Genomic DNA, 24259 nt, shown 5'->3' with positions numbered 1-24259 from the left:
CGAAAAAAAAGTATTCTACGATGGTACGCGAGAGGGACCTGCCCGTCTCAAGGGCTGCGAAGGCCGGCGCGGCAAGGACCGGGAAGCTGTGAAAGCGAGGAAGTGCAAACAGCAGGGTGAAGGAGTACGAATGACAGTGTATTTTATGCGAAATAATGGCGGAATGTTTTCTTATGATTTATTTCTTTAGACGGTGCCAGTGATGGCACCCAGGCTAAAGGCAAAAATGCCAGAAGGGGCCTCGATGGGTTTGCAATATTCAATACATAGATTGAAAACATAATGATCAGGTCAGTTATGTGGTTGGTTTACATAAAACGGAACATCACATGAATAATACAAAAATAGTCAAATACGGTGCATAGACAGTGTGGATTGTGCATCACTCTAGAAATAAATAAACACAATAATCACATGAAACGTTTTATCGTTTGGAAACATAACGCTCTCACCAAATTGACACATGTAACATAAATATAGACAGTGCCTATATTATAATTATTGTACAGTAGTTATTTGGAGCACGTGTGATAACATTATCCAGGAGAGGCCTGAATGAACGGGAAATGTTCTGGATTCTGTTCTAAAGCAGGGAAAAGAGTGGTCAAAATTTACGTTTATATCCTTGATGATGATAGTTGGGTTTTATTGGCGCAAGGCCGACTATGGGCAAAGAGCGCCAAAGAAGAAGTTACTGAATTGTGATGAGACCGTACATACTAAAACATGTGACTAAAAGTAAAAGTGATGCAAAACAAAAGAAAATGGAGATGGCTGGTGTATAGGGCCAGGATGATTACACGTGATATGACAAGAGCTGCAGAAAGTTCACCTCAGCTAGCGTTTATATCCTTTGAATTTACCAGTTTATCGGTAAGATACCGTATTGTTCGTCGTCTGTAGTTTGTTCCTATTGCTGGCAGCTTTCTGTTTGAAGGACGAGATGTATATGTGGTATTTCGTGACTCCTATTGTTGTGTATCCGCTGCTTGAGTTTCAAAAGATGAAGTCGGTCTGCTTTTATTATAAGATATTTTTTTTAAAAGTAGCCTTGTTTTTGAATTGCGTTGCTCCTCTTCTTCAATCTCAACTATACTCAACATTCTATTTTGCAGCATAAAAAAGCAGGTTATTTCTAAGCCGTAGCAGTGCGCCAAACAAATATTTCATAACTAAATTTGGAATAAAAAAGGGATCGTTCGTTTAAGCCAGCTAGTGCCAGGTTTTGTATTTCCTAAATAAAGAACCTCCTGAACAGAACACAATATGGCGAAACGGAACAGGCGCCTACCTACCTTGAACTAGAAATGGTCCAAAGTTTCTCCGTCCCCGTTTGAAGCCATGAACACAGTTGGATCGACGTGTTGCCGGGTGGTTGACTATGCCCCTAGTCACAAACAAACTTAATGTTTTGTTTACGGAATAGACAAACAACATGGCCGGGAGATGAACGGCATAAGTCGCGAAACTGGCAGCGAAAAGGAGTTAGCCTAGTTGCGCGTTTCCAAAGATGTACAAATTGTCGTATACATGGAACCGAAGTTTGAGCGGCAAGAAGATGATGTACACAATGCAGTGGTTTCCCTATCCAAGATATTTTGTGCGCTAGGTGAATTAATGCGTTTGAATGTGTGGCTCTCGACAATAATGTGGAGCAGGCGGACAATGGGGATGCAGTTCATACTCCATGGTACCATGCTCCATGAGAAATGCTCATTGGATGCTTCATTGGATAATTAGTGTTCAATTTCGCACATAGCGCTCCTAGTAAGGTGACGGAGCGTAGTATTGTACGGCTGGAATAATCAGACGGCACTGCTAGTTCGCCTGCTATAAAAAATATATAAGGCACCGGTAAGAAATATTTTCACCCCGTAGACACACATCTCTTAATTTTTTAGGGCTCAAAAATAAGAATACCGGTTTTCACGACAGTAGTGTTGTGATAAGTCAATCGGTGATGGCAAAATACCAAGGCTAATTAAACACAAACATGTCGGAGCATTAATGAATCACGAGATCTACTAGGTTACGAATCACCACCAACATAAGATGATCCCAAAACAAAACCCCTGAATAACATGTGCAGGAATCTCTTGGTTAAAAAAAGGGAAGAAGCGCAGAAAATTTTGAAAAACGTATTTTTAATGGCTTTCACATACGTGCTTTTACGACTATATTCAACGCCCTGTCAGCAGAGAAGCATACAGAAAAGCAGTGAGCCTCATTTATATGATGCTCGTGGCAAAATAATGAACGGATCAGTACATCGAGACACGGCAGTAGATCGTTTGGCATGAAGCAAGAATAGCAAGGCATATATGAGCAGTGGTTAAAAATCATATATCACCGTAGGCTGTACATAAAGGGTGCAAGTGTTTTAAAATAATGTGCCGAAACACAAAGTAGCTAAAAAAGGTGGCTGGAACTTATGAAGTATCGCAAATGGATTTAAACTGCAAAGCCAGCATAGATGGCCAAGATTGATACAAAACAAAAGAAGGATTCATTAGAGAAAAAATAAAAATGAAAGCACCATAAAAGTGTTTCGTGGAGACGCTGCTTGACATTAAAGAAAAAAAATCTCTCCATACACTGAAAACGTTTTGTTTTAACTTTACAGAAAAAGCCATAATGCATACACCCTATACTGCGCCCTGTGCAATAAAGGCGCGAGCTGATTTCGTTAACAGCATGCCCTTACAAGTTCTTGCTAAACAGTATTCCCTCTTCATGGCCTGCCGGGTGTTCTTATCGCTTCACAAGAATTCTTATGGTGCACATATATATTAGAAAGAGTCCGCAACCAGACGCAAAGGCTTACTCACGTGAGGCGTGAGAAGCACCAGGAAGCAGTGCTCCGCAGGAGAGTAAGGCTTGAAGAGGAGGTGGCGTGGGGAGACACTTGAGGTGTGTTGAAACTAAAAGTTTTAAAACCCATGAAAATGGAAAGAAACCTATTAGGCGCCCTGAAAGGCAGTAGGTGTTACTGGATTTATTCGATGCATGGAGCACTTCAAGATAAAGGATGAATAAGCGATGCACTTTGAGTAGAAACCCTAAATACAGCGCGAATCTTGTAGGAGGTGCTCAGTGCTCCTTCTGCCTAGCTTGAAACAACTACGTTCCCATTGAGTACAATTTACACGCAACTGTTTCTGAAGAGTGCCAATTCGTTTATATTGCAATGGATCTACTTTAATGCCTAGCATTGAAACGGAAACTAACACTGAAGAAGGCGCACTCTACGTAATGTTTGGGCACAAAAAAAGCCGTCTAAACTGATACATGCACACCCAAAACCAGATATCCGCACTCGCAGCAACATCAAATAGGTATCATGCGGACTCGCGGAACAAACGCATTTATAAAATGCATCTCGGCGTTGTACAGCGGTAGTGTCATATTAAACATAAATGATACTTATGAAAATCCCTAAATTAGCGGCACAGATGTAAGCGACGGCCTCAAATATACGCCCAAAATTTTAGCTCTAAGGGCTGTGACTGCGCACTTCCGCCTAAGATAAACGATTAAAAACATTTGCGTGCACCACATGCTACCGTGAGACATGATTTTGTTGGAATTTTATCCCACGGAAGTATATGGAATAAGAAAGAAGTGCGGAAACTTTTAAGGTCGGGGGTTGGTTGTGCTGTATAAATGCGTTAGGTGCGTATTATCCATAAATTGGTTACGTGATTACTGCTAACACTCTTATAGGTTTTGTTTTTCGGTGCGGACGCCGGATGTTAGGCAGAACCTTACAAAACGGATGATTAACAAAACGGTTTCAGGTAATGCCCACAGGTGCCCCCTCTTTTTTGCTGTTAAAGTTGCTCCAATAACCAGTTTTAGACCGTAATCAAAACGCCAAGAAAGATATTCTTTCAATAGAGTGAAGTTTTGATGCAGAGAAAAATAATTTGAGGCATGCAAAATGAACATTTCGGTATCTTTTAAAGTGCTTGTGGTTTATGAAGTCAGCATTAAAGACACAAACCTAACGCGTTTCTCCAAAAACAAAGACCTTGTTCTTCTTTTCTCATTGTTTGTAAAGAGCTCGAAAAACATCGAAGAATATTTTGACGTCTAGTGCGACCTGACGAAATGCGCTGTGGCGGAGCTCGTCCTTTGTAGACGTGATCCAGACGCAAGCAACATGATTGGAAAGAACGTAGAAAATCTACAGCTTGCAGAACACCTGTACGGCTTTCAAATTATTGCATCCATTCGGTATTTTCGCATCCAAAAACGCCGGTTACAGCGACGACATTTTTAAAGTCGTGACTGGCCTGCTTCCATGTCAATGAAACAGCGGGATGTTTTCGAGAATATTTCTTATTCAGTGGGGATAGTTCAAAGAAGGGGGAACCTACATAGTGCAGTCCCATCACGAGCTGAAAGCGACGCTGGTGAAGCGTTCGATTAAGCAGATTACGCGTACGAAGACGCAGGGATGTACACCATTCTCAACACGTAACGTCGAGCTTAATTTATTGCACGCGTGCGTGTGCCATGTCTTTTTGTTGTGTGTTGTGTTTCTGTGATAAAGTTTCATTTTATTTTTATAAAGAAGCGCAAATACAGCTTTCGATGTGCACGGAGCGGTAGTGCTTTAGATGGCAAAAAGAGATAATCCCCGCATAAAAAGCTCCGCGGAGGGCCAAGCAGTTCGTTTAGTTAGAAAATGCGCTTTTCACTCGAGTCCAGTTCCCGTCCGTTGAATTAATGAACACAGCTTCCTTCCAATTCGTGCCATTTGGACCTGGCTTTCAAGGTTTTATATGGCGGGCGAGGAGGAACGTTAAAGACTTTGCAAAAGGATGACTTAGATTTGCGAAGAGAGTGAGGCGTCCCAGTCTTTTACTATAAAACGTGGTGCCCTTTCGTTGTGGACACTCTTCGTTCCCACCATCATCTGTGCACTTGTACCGCTACTACGAAGGTGAGCTACTGAATGCTCCAGAAATGGGGGAGGTCATGAGCTATACTTGCCATTTGTTTTTGGGTGAAATATGAATGTGCCGGGAACTGATAGTCTGATTATTAGAAATAACTTTTACTTCTAATAAACTGGTGTATCTGAAAGCACCGTTGTTTTTTTTTATCTCAGCTTAAGGCGGAGAAATAAAAATAAATGACGCACGCAAAAACATTTTCGCCTGAAGGGATACCTTACAAAACTCCCTGTGGTGGCTTTGAGTGGTGAACGTGTCGCCTATAACTTAGAACTCTGATTGAGTTGCATGAGAAAAGCGGTGTTCTCAATACTTCCTTGACAAAAAAAAAACGAAAGACACTTTCTTAGAAGAAAGACGGTTAAAACGCGAAGCTGCTTTGGCCCTGGTGGAACTGGGCGTTTTTTTTTTCTTGAGGCGATCGGTGTGCCTTCTCTTATCTTCATCACCGTTTTGTGACACCTACTGTGCTATGTTGGCTATCCAGCAGAGCGTTTTGAGGCGACATCGAACGCCCTCAGTGAGGCATATCGAGCTTCGCTTGAAAAAAAATGCTCTCTCCACGTGTTGCACATAAACTAACTCTTAATCGAATGTGTACATTTAAAACTTCAATTTTAAATTTAAAATTTATTTAATGTGTGGGTCTGCAGGCGACCCACAGCTGAAGTATGGACAGCTAAATCAAATGAGCAGAAAAAAACTAGCAAAGCTTGCAGCGCGTTGTTAAAGACAAATTAATGTCAGTGCAATTTTAAACATATATTTTGCAGGAAAAAATGCTTTTCAAGTACGCAACACTGCAAAGAATGCCATAAAATTGGTTGGCCACGCGGTGGTCACAATAGTCTAGGTAATTCTTCGGACGCTAATTTCAAGTATCAGTTTACACGTTATCACTCCCGATTCTAAGCGATCGTTTTTAGCCAAACGTGCACTTCTCACTAAAAGATTATCAGTGGTCGAGCCCTGCACGATGTAGATAGAGGGCTATCTCCGATCGCACTAGCTACCGGAAGCATTAAGGAGCCATCGTAGGACCCGATTTTACCAATGTTTCATTTTTGTAGAGACATATGTGCGATAAAAGTTGTCCAGTGATTGAAAGTCGTTTGGAAAACACAACGTCTTGTGGATTTATCTTATAAAAGCAAAAACCGCAAAGTTGCGAGATGCAGTAGCGTCGGGTACGTGGTTTCACCACAAACCATCAATAACAGAATAAATCACTTTCGTCGTCCACAATGAGTGAAACAGCATAAAGCACGTTTTCAATTGTCTGTTGGCGTTTAAGTAATGGTTCACCTTCTTTACTCAGCTGTCTTATTTACTCGATGTAACGCAAAAACTACCTGCGCCAGTGAACATATCCCACTCGTATTCTACACGAACAACAATTATACAGTTCCAATGCTCCTGGAAGCTATATAAACCAATACTAATATCCTGCTTTAATATCAGCTCTGTATATTCACGTCTCCGCTGGCAACGCAAACCGCTTTCTCTAGAAGCTGCAGAGTAGTTGCCTTTTTTGTCTAGTTTGTTCGTTTTCTGGCGTGCACTTGTTTGCAATGGTTAATTGTCGTAGCACAACCTTCCGCCTCCGCAGCATTAGCGGCTTAGGCGGGCACGGTTTCTCCTACGTGCACTGGACAGGTTGCCCAAGCAAGAAGAGCCTCTCTCTGACAACACAAAATTCCGAGCATACAGTTTTTACTCAGTCATTACGTTACCTTGAACACCCTTTAAAAGTTCTTGTTAGACTATTCCGTTATCTTCCAATTTCAACATCTCCGCGGCTGGAAAAAACAGCATACGTGCTTTTTCAGCTTGCATGTTCCGACTGGGCAATAATTTATTCACATTTTGCTCCCCAGGCTTTTTTTTTATTCAAACATGTTTGTAACACAAAGAGGGTACGTGTGCGAACACGTTTAGTGGCAGTTTATGAGACAAAACCTGATAACACAAAGCATCTACAGGGTGTCCCAGCTATCATGCACCAAGATTTAAAAAAAAGAGAAATTGCGTAACTCGAAGAAAACCTAGTGCATAATGTTTGCAGTACTGTGAAGAAGCGGAGAGTAATTTTTTCGTTAATGAGACTTAATTAATTAATGGTAATTAAATATATAACTCGAGAAATACGGTCCTAATCACTAAATTGTCAATGAGGCACTTGTAGGTAACCACAAGGGGCATCTAACAGCGCTATTTTCAGCGACGAACTAATTGCGTACTCATTTATTCTGACTGATAAAGGAAACCCGCGAAATATGAAAAATACCACGTGACGACGCTTACGCGCGCATTGTAAAGCAGCGTCCCCAAACAAAGCTGATTGAAAGCAACTGCTTGGCGTGTTACCCGCCCGAAGAGACAGCGCATCACCTTGATAATAGCATGCATAGAAGGAGCAGCAGCAGCAAGATTCGCGGGACGCGTGTGCAGATAAGGAACAAACTCGGTCGCGATTTCTTCTTTCTTTCTTTTGTCTATTTCATTCTGGCTAACTAAGAGGCAGCCTGTTTGAGGGCGTTGCTTTACGGTGCGCGCGGAGGCGCCGTCACGTGATATTTTTCATATTTCGCGGGTTTCCTTTATCAGTCAGAATAAATGTGTACGCAATTAGTTCATCGCTGAAAATACCGCAGTTAGATGCCCCTCGTGGTTACCTACAAGTGCCTCATAGACATTTTAGTGATTAGGACAGTATTTCTCGAGTTAGATAATTAATCACAATTAGTTAATTAAATCTCATTAAAGAAAAAAATACTGTCCGCTTCTTCACAGTACTGCAAACATTATGCACCTGGTTTCTTTCGAGTTACGCCTTTACTCTTTTTTTAAATCTTGGTGCATGATAGCTGGGACACCCTGTATAAAAAATAACAAAAGCTGCCTTGGAATTTTAACAACGAGCTTAGGGTTCCCCTAATAAAAATTCTTGTTACGTTGGGGCTACGCCATATTAGTGTCCAGTGCCCCAGAAGTATTGTTTTCCCTAGCCTGGATATATTCACAATTGGCATCGTACCCGCCGCGGTGGCTCAGTGGCTAAGGCGTTGCGCTGCTGAGCACGAGGTCGCGGGTTCGATTCCTGGCCGCGGCGGCCGCTTTTCTGATGGTGACGAAAAGCAAAAACGCCCGTGTGTACGAGATTTCGGCGCACGTTAGAGATCCCCAGGTGGTCAAAATTAATCCGGAGCCCTCCACTACGGCGCGCCTCATCGCCTGCGTTGCGTCGGCGCGTTAAACCCTACGATCAAAAATCATCACAATTGGCATCGTGTTGTTTTCCTTTGCACTATACCATAAATTTATACTTTAATGAAAAAAACTCAATCACTTCAATTCTATGGCAAATTCAATCTCAAACTTTTGTAATGAAGAAAGGCATAATTTTTTTATATTGATTGTAGTTCAGGGGAGTTTTCTGGCACTTCTGTATAACGAAAATAGCGACGAAAATTTAATCCCGTTTGACTAACTCTACAAAAACTATCGAGAACCAGGATGTTGGCAGGGCTCTGGATACGTGCTGGGTACTCGACCCATTATCGAAACAGAAAAAGGGGAAGCAGGGGTAAGCTTTGATGCTTTGATTCCCAAATAAAATTTCTGAACGTGTACGCCGACGGGTAAAACTATTTTTCCTGTTTTTTTTATTTCATATGCAAATCACTGGCATTTCTAATGCATCATGTAATTTCTTGCAGGCTGCATGGAATATATCAATGGTGGTTACGGTTGCAGCCTTTTGGTAGTTGTTATTACTAAGAATGATCTACTCCTATAACCTTTGACTCACCGGCAGTTGTGCATCTTTTCAGGAAAGAAGATGAAAGCTGCTCTACTTCTTCTCGTTACGCTCATGGTGGCCACCATTGGGTAAGAAATTCTCTGAAGATAATTTACATTCTTGCTAGCAAACAATGTTGAATGAATCGAAGACAATCACATTTAACAACCTGCGGTGACAAACAAGCTGTAAAACTAAAGGTGGTTTGGGGACATACGTAAGGTGCATCCAAGGAACCTGATGTTTTTCGGCTGTATTCGGGAAGTTTTGAACACCATTATTGGTAAGAATACCGTGTAATTGATTGAATATACCATTAAATAACAACACTTTACACAGTGTCACAAGAAAATCAAGAGCGCTTGCTCTTGTACATTTGGGAGGTGCATTTATAGGAGGTACATGCTGTCCAGCATTATAAATGCAAGGATAGTTTGGAATCACCCGAAAACGGTTTAAATTCTGTTAGCCGTGCTTGTTATTCTATCTTTCGTTAGAACCTAGCCACTTGACAGCGTAAGGGTTTCTGCTGTCGTTGCCATGCCAGCGCGTGTACCTCCTCTGCCTATCGTCACTCGGTCGACCACACTTCCCACTTCTCAACTCGAGCGTAAAGTGATAGACCTTCAGACATCTAATACATGAGCACTTACACGCATCGTGTACATGTCCACCCATTTGCAAGGCACAGCCAGGCGTAATGTCGCTATCATGACCTACAAACTGGACAATTTATTCTGGGCAGCTCGGTCTGAACGAATTCAAAAAATGAAATACACCTTGCACTTTCGGTTTTTTTCATCGCTTTTCACCACCCGAATTCATAATAATGAAATTTTACAAGCTCGTCCAATTATCCACATTGTTCGATATATCGACACTTGAAATTGACTTGCCAGTGATGCAGGAGCCCCCTTCGATCACCAGTTACCTGCATGGCTTGCGAGACATTTTGTACGCGGACATTCCCTCCAATTTATTTCTTAAAGACACTAGAATGGCAACGTAGCTATCTATCAATCTTTTTCATACGGCCTTCCAACTTGCGTGCTTTTAGCTCCTGACATTTCTGGTAGGGACACACAGAAGTCAGCAAAATGGTGAGTTGTACCAGTTCGATATCGAACATTTCTAACATCCTGCTGCCTATTATGGACGTAACTTTCGAACAGTAATACACGCGCCACTTGTGATGCGCCCTTGCAAGCACAGTGCGCACCAACTGTGCACCAGTGTACACCACAGTGTACACCAACTAGAAGCGCCAACTGCTCCCTCGTTCTCCGCCGCTCTCCTCTTTTCTTTCCCCTCACCCGCGGCACCACCCGCCCTTCAACTCCGAGGCGAGGCGGTGCCACCATTTTTATATTCGCCGCTTCAGAGCAGACGCCCTGGCAACGCTACGGGCTGCTCGCTGCAGTTTTTCTTGCAGCTTTCTCTTCTTTTCGGGCCCCAACCGATGTTTGGTAGCATTAATAGGACTTATAGATCCCCGTTTTACCAAGTGATGCTGTGTTGTTTGATATTTCTTTTGTCTACAAGGGGATATTTGTGCGGGGTGGATGCTGTTGGCGTGTATACGCATAACGTGGTGTTTTTATTTACGAGTGATGCAGGATCGAGCGTGAGCCTTGCAAACTACTTTGTTGCAGTAACTCGATTCTTCCATTCGCGTGATTGAGTTGTAGTCGTGCAAACACTGCACAGAAGGCTTGCAGATGGTTCGAGGCAGTATACAAAACGCGTCGTTGGCAAATGTAGTTCGAGCGCTGCGCTCGCTGTCTTGCGTTGGTTATGAATCCTTAAACGGCGCTCAGTCAGGGCCCGCATTTACTATTCACATATATCCTACCATAATTGTGGACATTTTCGTGTGCCTTGACGTTTTTGTAGCACATGCTTATTTCAGCTTCACGTATGCTGCTGTGAATAGAATAAATACACGGACACCACATTTGTGCGCGTGTGCACGTACAACGAAGTGAAGAATTCCTAACGCCGAATACATATAATCGCATGTGTGGTCGTACGTTCAGCAGTGAACGGGGTTAAAAACGTAAGCCTATAAGTCTGGGGACAGGCACCGGAAAAGACTTCGTTCAATCGATCGGGTAAGCTGTGAAATTAGATTGTGGCCTTAATTCTCATACGTACAGGAGATCCGGTCCCTCCAGAAACTACATATACAAATTGATCATGCAACTAATTACGGTAGTTGATTGCTTTTGCAATACCTTTTTAGCAGACGTGATCGCATACAGCGGTTATTAATGGAGGCAGGGGCACACAATTGTTTTGTACTGGGATATATTCTGGCACATTTGTACATGGCACTCACATAGGAATACACCCGATACAAAGCTAAAAGAGCAACCATATCACAATGATTAGCAAGAGAAAACAACAACGTGTATCACAAGAATAGACTGGCGCCACCAAATAAAAATTTTAGTGGAAAAAAGGTCGGAAATGACGTGATGCAGGTAGCTTGGGCTGCTGAGGTGGTGTTCTGTGAGACAAAGTGCTGGTAGTGGCCTTTGGGCAAAGTTTTTTCACGCGAAGTTTCTCCGATAACCGTTGCTTAAAGTGGTCTTTCATGAAATGATCCTATTGTGAAGAAAAAAAAATGTAACCACAGAGTCTGTGAGGTGCCATAAACACTCCGCAAGTATAACAATAATGTATTTCAGAGGAGAGTTAGCGACCGTTCTACCGCTGCCTGTTCAAATTCGTGTTGCGCATATCTGCTCAGTGTGACATCAACGCTTAACTAACTTACAATAAATGTGTTTAAAAAGCGCTTGGCCGGACGAAAATACTTCTGCTGAAATGGACTCGTCCAGTGTGTTTTGGTTCACGTCGCAATTACCCGATAGGCTACGCCGGTGACAATTAAGCTAAAGTAACCCCGCACACTGCAAATAAAATGCCTCTCGTGTTAAACATATACACGGAAGAACGGGCTTACAGCCGTTGCGGTGCAAATATTCATTTCAAGTGCCCACTCAAACGTGCGCGAGTTTAACATAGCGACTACAGAAACTGCGAATCAAATGTAGGTACATGCGTCAACGGCGCCAAAACTAAATTAGCTCGCCGTCAATTTTTTACCTAGCGCCAAATTTTGTGTCTCTCTGTAGCCGTAATGTGCGCCGCACCGACCGAGCTCATATTACGCAGAAAAGTCTCTAATGACATAACAACGGGCGTATAATACTACCCGGCTACGCGCAAAACGAGACTTCTACACAACAAAGAGCTTACGCGCACTCGACCCGCTACACGGTCATACGCAAGCTGCCGTCGACCAAAACAAGCGCGAATTCAGGCACTTGAGGCACGGCAAGCTTACAACCGACTGGACATGCGGCTCCGCTGACAATTATGCTGGGAAATAAGCGCGCACACAACAAATTTTACACCGGCTCCGGTCCAAAGCAAAGCTTACGACGTAACGAACTCTCCGCTGCGCGTAATGGCTACTCAGAACAAACGGTTGACGACCATTGCGGAGCGAATACGCATTTCTTCGTAAGCGACCGCAAATAGGCGTGCAGAATTTAACAAAGCGTGAACAGAAATTCCAGAAGTTACCTCGAAAATGCGTGATATCAGCGTCGGGTTGAAGTCACCCGTACAAATCTACGGAGCCAAACTTCTCTCCTTTCCTTTTCGCGTTTCGTGGGCGCAATTACGAGTGAAGTCTAATTCGAAGCAGTGGCCGTATTCGGGCAGTCGAAGGCACGACACATCGGCATCGCGAAGCTCCATAAAGTGACACAACGCGACACTTGTTCGGAACGAGCAGTTAACTTTTCCGTTTTTATCGGTTGTTATACTCTTGCAACGCCCATAAGGCCTGCTCCGAGGCAGCCTCAGCAGCCCGGTCAAAAATGGCGACATTAAAGGGGTTCCGGTCGGGAAGGGGCGAAAAGAAAAAAAAAAAAAAAAAAACGCCGGAGCACGTGGCGAAGGCGGGGGCGAGTTGGCCGCTGGCAAATGGTGCTGGTCTTTCCCGGCGAAAAAGGAAATGACAAAAAACGAAGAAGGGAAGGGGCGCGGGTGAGGGCGAAAGGCGGCGAGATCCTAAGATGGTGCTACCTCAGCTATTGTAGCTGCCTGTATTGTAGCTATTGCAGCTATAGAGGTAGCTACCTCAGCTACCTCAGCATTGGGCCGAATTGCAACGCAGCGCCACCTAGAAACGCCGACGGGAAGCAACGAGCGGCGTTTTGGGGAGGCGTGCACATTGTTCTCGCCACCCTATCTGAAAATGCTTAATCCATAGAGTTTCTTAGTAGGTCTACTGGAGAGGAAACTGCACCTGGCAATCCATGTCGTCGTGGGGGTTTATGAATCCATGTAGTCCAAAGTTCAAAGAATCCAAAAAGATTGTTTGGACTACAATTGGATTCTTAAGCGGTTTCTGGGATTTGCGGTCTTCACTATGCATTGGCACGTCTACGAGCTACGAGGAAGCCGAAAGTGTTGCTGTTCTGTGGTAGCCTTGTTCGTTGAAAGAGCAGGCAGTGCATGATTGTACCTGACGTTGATGATGCGGCAGTGGAAGGACGCATGACTGAGCGGGTATTATGCCGCTGCGAAATTTGTAGCTGACCAAAAAACAAAAAAAACAAAACGTACTTCGGCGAAGAAAAGATACGACAGATACGGGCGCCTGTATACGTTCTATCGTGTCATCGTCTACGACTGGTTAAGGCCACGTTTTCTTTTTTCTTGTAAAACTGTATCTGACGGTCGGTGCACCGATTCATCACGAAGGCGACGTTTTGATAGGCACGCTCAAGAAACTTTCCAAACTCTTCAAGCAGCTTAATGTTTGAAATTATAGTGAAATAATAAAATAAGAGTCTCTAATATCGAGATTGTTCGTAACTACCACCCTGGCCTGCAGAATAGCAGGCACAACCGTTACGGCAAAAATACGCTTTCCTGTTTCCAGAGTTTTAAACAGCCTGTTTTATTTTCCACCCACATAATTCCACACTGTTCTTCGCGTTTTTGTGGCGCTTTGTTTAAATTTGCGGTCACTAAAACGCTTCAATCTAAGCCAATGATGAAACTAAGGCAAGCACATGATGTAATGGCGGCCCATGACAACAAAGCCGGCCTTGATGTGAGCCGCATAGACGCAAGCGCCAGATTCCTCTCTAGTGTATATTCTAAGAAACTCTATGGCTTAATCGTCGCTTTGCTGGCGTGGATGACTGCGCGTGCAAGTTTTCAAGGGTAAGCGCTTGGCTCTAGAATGGCGTTGCCTACATTGTCACTCTCTGAAAATCAGCCGCAAAGAAATGAGCAGCGCTTTGGAGTTGGAAGAAGCTACGCGCTTGAAAATATTCCTTGTTACGTGCAATACAGCGCAGCAATGGGTGTCGTTCTCACTGGCGACATTGTATTATCTAGTAATTAGCATACCCAGGGCCTGCCTTTGCATGCAGTACAAATAAACGGACAACAAAATGTAGCTTCGCAATAAATCTAGCAAAAATTAGGGATAACTCTGAAGGATTCCCCCTTTGTTTTAGTAAAGCATGCTAGCTGCGTCAGAGATCTTTCGTTTATTTGTGGTTGTCTCGTTTAGTTAAACCTGGAGATAAAGAAGTTGACAAAAATTGGAAATTTTTCTTTACATACAGGTTTTGGGTTAAGGTTCGCGTGAATGAAGCAGAAACGAAACTAAAATGCTCGGCATCAGTGAGGGTGAACTCAGCCTTCAAACAATTTTTTTTTCACAGGGAAAAACTGCGTGATTCGCGCCTGCTGTTTTCCCACGAACTTAGTCGCTACTCGGCCCTCTAAAGGAGCCAGGTCACTTACCGCTGTATTCATAAACGTAACGTCAGTGTCTCTTTTGCCTTCTGACACTTTTCGGCGCCTTAACCCCTTTCCAGAAACAAGCTTATGCTCAAAGGGCGCCTTTTCGTGAACTTGATGCTTTTTTCTGCACTCGAAATTGCTGAGTGGGTGCTAGCTGAGACACTGCAACGGGTCGCAACGTTCTGTTTTCTCGCCGGCGGAGACGCGTGATTTAAAAGTGTAGACTTGTCTTAAAAAGACTACACTTCTCGTTTTCTGGCACCAGAACGCATCACCGACGAACCGACACCACATATGACACTGGAGACGCGCGACTGCACGCCGACAAACAGGCCTAGTAGCTAACCGACACCGCACCCTCACAGGAAACGGTCAGTAGTTTGCGGTGCGGCCACAGTTCGCTAAATTAGTGCATTTCTCCAGCCCATTTTTCAGAACTGCAGAAGCCAATGGCTCTTGAGCGTAGCGAATTCGTTATATCAAGGTTAACCGTCGCAAACGCCTTCGTTACATAGAGGTCTTAAACACATGGGCTTCTATGGGGGTGGCAACGGGGAATTGAAATACTTCGTGAAATCCAGGAATTCGTTGCATAGAGGTTCGTTACATCCATATTTACTGTAATGACTTTAAGAAATTAACTCAGGAGTGTTACGACGAAAGGTCAATAAAAACCACGTGCGCCCACTAAAACTTTGCTTGATGGGTGAGCGATACTATGCTGCCGCCGACGAGGACATCGATGGCAGTTGCGCTCAATATCGCGCTACAATGCACTCTTTAAACGACATAGCTACTTGGAACTGAAAAGCACCGGATTTGGTCGCAGCGGCGGCGGAAATATAACCAGAGCCGTTCTACAGACAAACGCAGCCGCTTGAAAACTGGAGGCGCACTCAGACACACAAGCAGGGCAACGATTAAGCATTATCAGATATGGCTGCGGGGGCAGTGGGCGCGCATACCCAGAACGCTACTCGTTGCTTCTCGTCAGCGTTTCTAGGCGGCACGGGGATGCAATTCGGCCACCTCTCCCGTGCTCTGTTTACTTCTGCGAGGGTTTGTACTTCGCTGCATCGCAAACAAGGAGGGCTGTTACTCATTAAACTTACTTGGTTACCTAAACTGACGTCGCCTACTGCCGTCGTTAAATAATTGACCCGACTGCATTTTACCACAGCTCGAAGGTGACCCTGCCGTAGATGTCTTTTTGTCATGTCTTTGGTAGTTAAGCAACCGACACTATGCTCTGGTGCTACTGTTGCTGCTTTCTAAACTGATGGTTGGTTTTGTGTTTTCACATGCCTGAACAGGCATTTCCTCCTGTTTATCAGTCTTTTTTAGCCATGTTGTTGAACCACGGGGCGGATACTTTGCTTTTAAATTTTATGCTTGGTATTTTTGCATAGGTTCGTAAAGTTTGTCGACGAGCAGTTTTTAATTGTTTTCCGAAGAGCGGTTGCTGAATATCTGTTCCCAGAGCAGATGTAAATTTGTTTGAGCTCGGTGTTTATTATTTCATAATTGCCACTGTCGTAAATTTTTGTCTACTTTTATGAGGGCTTATCTTCCGGAAAGACACAACTCAACGAGGGAATGACAATTCCGTGACCACTTATTTTTCGAGATAATGAAGGAAATGTAGGATACCTGGACCCCACATTAGAATAAGGCCTAATATATTATAGCTATGTGATGTTTCTCTCATGGCATGAGTAATTACTTGGTTTAGCCGGTAGTTTTATGAACAGGCTAGGAATTCGCCGCATTCACCGGATCTAACAGAAACTTCGCTTGGACACTTTATAGACGGATAATTGAAGTTCCTGCAAATTACGAACTTTGCACGGGGAACCATTTTTTGTTGATTGTATAGGGTGTCTTTCAAATTAACGCTGGATAAATTCTGATGACAAACCGGAAGCACTTTCTGGCTGAGGAAGTACCTGCAGTTTGTTGAAACTACAGCTGATTGACGCGTTTGCACTTTACGGGAGATGGTATGTGGCGGGGGAGTTCAACAGAGTGGAAAGGTTTTGACACTGTGTGTCACCTTCACTGTCAGTTCTAATAATTGTTTGCTCTTAAAATACTAGCCAAGAAAGTTGGTGCAGCTTGCACTTGTCGTGCAAAGCTAGAGAAACAGCCCATTGACTGATTGATTATGATGTTTAACGCGCCGACGCTACACAGGCGATGAGGGGCGCCGTAGTGGAGGGCTATGGAATAACTTTTACCGCATAGGGATCTTACCCGTGGGCCGAAATATGAAACACGTGGAAATAATAATGATACAAATCGTATTGCAAACTTCAAAGAAATATTCGAGATATTAAAAAAATATATATATGGTGCAGTGGCGATGCCACAACTATTTCCAGCGGTGTCTCTAAGGCTTCAGAGAAATTTGTTCGTGCGACTGCCTGCCACTGACATAACCCACCACCTAGACAAATAACTTGGAGGCTGTAGTAGTGCCGGCAGTCCGATTTGAGCGTGACATTAGGATGGTAACTAGCGGGTAACATACTAATCACTGTGTTTTTATGTCAGCCTATATGACCTGACACCTACAGATACTACGTGACTGCCGCGTGAAATTTTGAAGTTTTTCAATAATTAGATCGCTTCTTCTGCTAAAATTCGTTTTTTGTAGTGAGATAGTCCCCGAGTGAGTACAAAAGGCAAGTTCTTTCAATTTGAAGAAAGTTGCATTTTGACTTCATGGCGCCTTTAAGCTTGCATGCTCGACAGTCATATATAGTTGGCAAAATGATTAGTCTCTACACACCGGTTTCAACACGCACACGTAACAAGAGCCAGCGCAGTCCAACGAACTTGGTGCCCACGTGGCTCCTATTCACCTGCTCGAAGCCAAGATAAAGCAGAAGGTAAAAAAGCACTGCACTCGTGCATGCATTTGCATGACAGCTCCTATTACACGCGGAAAAGTCGGCAGATGGAGCGGGTCCCCTGGCACGTGGTAACAAAGGGTCCGCTGATTCTGCCTACCAGACAAGGACCTAAATGGGGCCTATTTCACAAGTTAAACTTGAGCTGCACCACGTTTTATAATCTGAAAACATATTTGTGTTCTTTTTTACTCACAGGAAACTAAAATCGGGCTGTGTAGCACCGTCTAGAACGAGAAAAAGGGCACGGGAAAACGGACATAGAGGCCGAGAAGGGCCATCGTTTCAAAAAAAAAAATATTCTTAGGTGCTCGTTGTTAGGTTCTCTGTACACATAAATTCGGTGCATTTTCGTTCCGATTGTATACCTTACTTTCTATCGTAATAAAATTGCGCACACAATCTGCGACAAAACTTTAGGCATTCCAAAGCACAACCGGGAATAGTTTTGGTTAATGTTTTGGAATAAATGCAAACCATTACTGCTTTACAGGACATTTGAGTCGGCACCGACGTCTTCTAAAAGTAGTTACAAATAAATTGGTTTTATAGTTAGAATTGCCAGCAAGCGCATTCATCTGAACTGTCGTGTTGAGGCAGCTTGTCACGTCAATTTAAGACCGTAATTAAGGAATTTATTGTACTCGCGAACATTAACACAGCGACAAAACTAAAGAGGGGACGAAACACACGCTAGAACTTCAACTCAGTTTATGCTGCAAAAACACAAAAAACGCCTATATGCAGACGTCTGGCTGATCATTACTGCAGGTGCTTGGGTTGCACTCCAGATTTCTCGCCGAGGCATGTATTTTACAGGTTTTCTTCGCAAACAGACCGAGAAGTTCTTGAGGCCTTTATGGTAGGCAGAGAAGGGGAAAGATGCGTCAGTACAGCGTCGTGGGCGCGGACTGAAAGGGAAATGGTTTTTTGGAGTGGGGGAGTAGGATGTCACGGGTGAGGGGTGATTGACGTATACAGGCGTAGGTTTAATTTACGCCGCATATATGGGCGGCACTGTGGTGCGAGTTGGTGATATGAGCAAGTGTGACGCGTGCTATACTGTTTTTTCTTTTGTTTTTTGCTGTATTTTATATTCACCCTTGCCGCATTTCATTTAAATACAGACGTTTTTCGCGTTTCTGGGGCATAAACTGAGTTGTAATTTTAGAGTGTATTTCGTTTGATCTTGAGATTTGTTGGTGTGATAATGTTCGATGTGATAATGTTCGTTAGTACGATCAGTTCCTTAGTAACCAACTCGCCGAAATTAGCGCATGAGAGCGTATTGATTTAGTGTGCATTAAGTTTGTAGAACTTAAAGCATAGCGAAGGTTCATTGTTTCGGATCCCTGTAAGTCTTGCTTTGTGTAAATAGAAAATCGTTAACTAGAGTTTCGTATAAGAGCAATAAAAAATTTGCGAACAAAAATAATCTAACACCCATCAACTGAATTTTTTCATAATTGGAGTCACGGAGAAGTGTCTACCCTGAAAAGAATTCAGTACGCCACAACAGCCGTTACTTCTGTCATTAGGCTCAGTTTCTAGCAATAGAAAACTCTTAGCGCCACTAGAACTAGGAGGGTACAGGATACGGCATGCTGTTGCATGTATTTAGATCATGCTGAGCTTGGATTTCTAGGGCGCTGGACAAAAACCTGAGACAGCAGGGCAGCTTCTGGCTAAACATACCTAAACGGGGTTCATTTGCAAAACCCATCCAAATGGGGTTCAATAGTTGCGTAGCAACGTCGCTCGGGCTTTCCTTTCCGCAAGAATTTATGTCAAGACCACTTGAATTCGTTCCTTTGATCGCCCATATATTGTGTTGACGGCATGCATGCTGAGACGTCCATGCCTCCTGTCCAATATAACTCATTCATACGCAACCCAGCGCAAGTCAAATTTGGGTTCTAGATTATGAAGCTACACTCTAGCTTTGGCAAGGGTCGTAGGTAAGGGTTTCGATTAACTTTGGCGCTCCTGCGGTCATTTAGCGTGCGGCCTCATTCAAAACGTCGAACTTGAGTATACCTATCAATTCTGTTTTTTTTTAATTAGGGCAGAAAGGTGGAGACTCCCATGAAGCTGATGAAAAACCCCACGGAGCTAATGCCTCCAAGCAATATTTGTAAGAAGCAAGTAGGATACTTGAACATTCGTGTGAGCTACGTGGAGTGCCACAGAAAGCGCAAGACTGTTATAAACACATTCGCTTGCTGTGCTCACACAGTTCCGGTCTGTTCCGTATTCTGCGAGATTCGGAGCTTAAGATTTCTGTAGGAGTGATCGCAAGATTCGTCGAGACACGCTGCCCCACACGTCTCCTGTGTCAGATAGTTTGAGTCGCGCTACTCTATTAATGGAAGTGTGCTAATACCTGCATGTAGCGAAGACCCGTCAAGAGAAACCTCTACGACCTGGTTTTTAATTCCGCTTGAGCAGAATAGCTGGCAAGATTCCAGTCTTGGAGGGCTCGTCACAGCAATCTGTGCCAGCCTTACCAAGGCCTTATCTAAAAAGTACAATTAGGAAGAAGCTTGGCTCAATGATATTACACCCCTGCAATGAAGGCTGGGCGAGGGGTATAGCAAAGCAGAAGCTTACGCTGTGAGTATAGCCAAAATAAAGAAAAATATTAATTGTTTGATGATATTCAATCAAAGGATTTACACGTGCGTTTTAAGTGCGAATGCACTTCTTAAGCGAGCCTGAATCGTCCGCCGCCGTCGTCCGCATAGCAACAGCTGCGGGTGCGCGCGCTCCTCGTCTTCCTCCTCGTCTTCCCTAGCAACGGGGGGAGATGGGCGCGCGCTACTCTCCTCCTCCTCTCTCCGCTCAGTGACTGCGGGTGTTGGGCGCCTCCTTTCCACTTCGGGCGGGAGAGCTCTCGCTCGCGTAGCGGGCGCTCTGCATTCCGACGCGTGAGGGCGCTCGTGTAGCCCTCGCCGTAACGGCGGGCGCTACTCTCCTCCTCCTCCTCTCTCCACTCAGTGACTGCGGGTGTTGGGCGCCTCCTCTCCACTCCGAGATCACGATATCCACCGTAATCGCGCAATCAACAACCGTGCATTCGCACTTACACACTCTCCTCCTCGGGGAAGTGCGAGGGAATTTTGTCTTTATAAATTCTGCTTACGGCTGAGAGAGGGACAAAAAATCGCGAAGCCCTTTGCAGAGGAATGCAATCAAAGTGTGGAGACATTAGACAAACTGGGGCGTCTTTGGGGTCCTAAACCACATCGCCTGCTTGGATGCAATACGTTTTGGAGGCCCCGTTTGCCGCTGAACGTTGCATTCCTTGTCACTCACAAGGATTTGTCTTTTGATGCTGGTGCTCTCAGAGTAGTGCTTCTAGGCTTGGCAGTAACAATGAAACGACAGAACCTGGAAGAAAATATAGTTTATTTATTTATTTATTTATTTCTTATTTATTTATGTCAAGTACCCTCAACTGCACAAGCATTGAAGAGGGGAGTGGGTTTTGGGAACAAAATGCAAGCAACAAGTAACAAAGCGGCAAGAATGTAACATAGACTACATATGCTGGTAGTACAAACAACAAAAGTACATAAAAATATGCTAGGGGTTCTCCTGCACAGATTTGTAGAAATATTCGCGTTGTACACAACAAGCGGAAAACATTTGGAAGCTACAAAGCAAACTACACAAAGTTTACACAGTGCTACTCATGAATTGTGCAAAAACATACGTTCAACAACCGTTATTCAAGAAAAAATGAAAATGAGCAACGAACAATAACAACAAGACGAACAGAAATAAATTCATGTGGAATCAGTACATCCGAAAAAGGCGAACAACGATCGGCGAAAAAATTGATGCTATCTCACCGGTAAGGTGGTTCCAGTCGGTCGAGGTTTGCGGCAAGAATGAATAAAATAATGATTTTGCGTAGCAAAAAATGTTCACGACTTTGTAAGCGTGGGCAACACGCGAAGAGCGATAACATGGCGTTGCAATCAGTTCACTGGCTAAACGCTGGCGGTGGTAAATTTTATTGTGTGTTTATAACGATGGAGCCACACGTGGGCTGCGAGGCGCGCCGTAGTGGAGGGCTCAGGATTAATTTTGACCCCCTAGGGATCTTTTAAGCACCACGAAATTTTGAGACACGGCCATTTTCGCTTTTCGCCTGAAACAGAAAGGAGCCACCGCACCCGGGACTGAATACGCCTCCTTAGCCCCTGAGCCACAACTTCCGGCTGTACTTATTTGCTCATGTGGTAGAAGGTACACGTATATTGATTTCAAGGTGTTCTGAATATATTTACGTGTGTTTGCTATTCTGACAGTCACGTGGCCGCATAGAACCTCACAGACAAGATGAGGTGATATGCAGAGCAATATATTAGTTGTAGACAGGGGTACATCAAATCCTATTGGTAAGCGCTGAGTAGCGCTCTGTTTCCTGAGCTTGTCAGTTGAACCACGCTGGCTGGTTTTTTATCCGCCAGCTTAGGCTGCATCAGTTTCAATCGAATGGGTTTTGCATTCTTTCAGGCATGCACTACAAATTAGAGTATTCCACCTTAATAACCACTGATGTTTAGGTAAAGTTACACGCACTCCTGTTCGTTTCTTGGATCTGCAGAGCCTTGGCTACATCTCCCCTGAAGTGCGACATCGCCACATGCGACCAGAGCAAGTGTCCAAGTACGGCGAACTGCAAGTGCGGTACATACAAGGACGGCTGCGACTGTTGCACCGTATGCTACAAGGTAGGCGGGTACTGTTAACGTGACAAAAATTTCAGGCCTCAGTTGGGAAGGGTAATTAGGGAAGCATTTAACGGTAACAAAAACTGTGACTTGTGGGTAAGTGGTTCGGCCATCGCTTACAACCAGAACGAGATAGCTCTTCTTATTTCTGATGTTTAGAGTAAGCGTACCTCATGTGGCGCTGGCGCTGAATCATAACAGATGCCATTTTTATACTTTTCTTTATTTTGCGGCAGGACGCCTTCATTGCGCTTATGGGCGAAATATTTATCTTTAATGAAATTCACTTCTTCCCTCAGTGAAAACTAGTTGCTAGTCTTCGCCGTAGGTCTGGTACTATAGACCTTTTCCTTAATCTTCGTTGTTTCGCGTAGTGGAAAGTTAAACAGCACCAACTCGCACAGTTCACAATGCGGAGTACTGATTAAGAGCATGTTTTCCCCTTCCTTTGCGCTTCGTTGTCGCAGTGCCCAGGCGAGGCCTGTGTGCCTCTCTTCCAAGACAAGTGCGCAGGCAAGACCACCTGCCAGCTGGAACCCGGAGCAGCAATCCTCACAGGAGCAACTGGCGTCTGCTCTGAGAAGGGCTACGTTTTTAACAGCGAGAAGCAGCACCACGGCTAAGAGACTTTTACCTGCACGCATGCCTAAGCATGTAACATCAGCAACTGTATGCGGCACTCTGAGCTGTGATACATAGTTTTTCCCTTCGTTTCACCTTTTCAAAGAACCTCAGAACGTGCTAATTGTTTTCTGTACAGTAAATAGTTTGTACAAGACCATTGGTTATTGTAATTTATAATAAAACAATCTATACGAGTGAGCGTATGCATTGACTTATGGTGAACTGATAGCATTGTTATGCCTGTGACCATGTGCCCTGGGGAGGGAAGGGGGAGTCCTGTACGCCGGTATAGAAACAGCCTAGTACAAACAAGCCCCGAGTAAAAGAAATGGCTGAAGTTTTTAAAGGATTGGTGGATGTGCTCTTGACATTTCCGCTTCATTACCCTGAATACCTCCCAGGCAGTGGCCGGTTTTCTTTTGTTCCCGTGACAATAGTATTCAGCGTTCGATCTGGGTAGGTTCTTTAGGCGCTGTCTCAGAGGTTACCCACGGTGTACTATTTTGTCTAGAATGAGCGGTAAGCATCGCTGCAGAAAGGTCCTGTTGTACTAGGGCATGCGGGACAATAACTGCGAGAGTGTTTGGAATGGCAGGTGCTGCACTTGCTGCATTAGAAGTTTCTTTTTAGTTCTAAAATGTTAAAACAACGGTTTACGCATCAACGTTGCACGTAACTTTTAAGGCGTTCTGTGCGGGATTGCCCCGAACTATTCAAGTACATTTAAGAATGTTTCCCGCGCGCAGACATGACGGCAGACAAGTGTTCTGTTTACTTCAGCCGTTTCAGAATGGAATGCAAGGATACGAAAACAGCCTTTATGCGTTACTGAATACCAAACTTTGATTGACCAATCACCGAACGTGTCTTCTCGCTATTATCATTACTACTGTTACCTTGTTTTCTTCCCTCGGTTTCAATTATCACCACATACTTGCGTACATATCGCCCGGGAAGGAGGAGATTTAGTGTCGATGTGCAATTTTACTGCCCTAGTTGCTAGTTGTGTGTTTACCCTGCACAACAGAGTCATGTACGCCTTATTACATGACTCTAACACACAATTCCAAGAAAAAGGCCTCAGCGCATCAGCCATGTCCCCCTTGATCAGTTTCCGTTAGCTTTTTTGCATACATAAAGTTCAGAGCACCCCACCGTTGGCATTGCCAAGACATATACATTTAACCTGAACGTGCTTTAGTGCTCATCTATTTTTTACTTCGGTAAGTATCAGGCTGAAATTTACTGTGTACACCTCAATAATTGTCTCTATATGTCGACGGCTGCAATTCCTTCACTAAGTTCACCTTCAGACAGCCGGAATCAGCGAGCTGTGGTGGTCTGGGGGATGCGCACAGTCTCGCAATGCGTAGGCGG

The 24259-nt window shown here is 44.1% G+C and overlaps 1 protein-coding gene across 1 annotated transcript; it reads left to right on the top strand.

Moving 5' to 3' along the window:
* Window positions 1-4811: 4811 nt before the first annotated feature.
* Window positions 4812-23085, top strand: LOC144137693 (8.6 kDa transglutaminase substrate-like). Its single transcript, XM_077669635.1, has 4 exons — window positions 4812-4948; window positions 8795-8852; window positions 22132-22258; window positions 22726-23085. The coding sequence occupies exons 2-4, from the start codon at window positions 8803-8805 to the stop codon at window positions 22879-22881; spliced, it is 333 nt and encodes a 110-aa protein (XP_077525761.1). The 5' UTR covers window positions 4812-4948; window positions 8795-8802; the 3' UTR covers window positions 22882-23085.
* The last annotated feature ends 1174 nt before the right edge of the window (window positions 23086-24259 follow it).

The sequence above is a fragment of the Haemaphysalis longicornis genome, unplaced genomic scaffold, assembly GCF_048455015.1.
Source record: "Haemaphysalis longicornis isolate Haplotype H1 unplaced genomic scaffold, Haemaphysalis longicornis Haplotype H1 scaffold_47, whole genome shotgun sequence".
In the NCBI taxonomy this organism is placed as follows: Eukaryota; Metazoa; Arthropoda; class Arachnida; order Ixodida; family Ixodidae; genus Haemaphysalis; species Haemaphysalis longicornis.
Note: the sequence above shows the minus strand (reverse complement) of the source record. Positions and strands in the feature narration are given on the sequence as shown.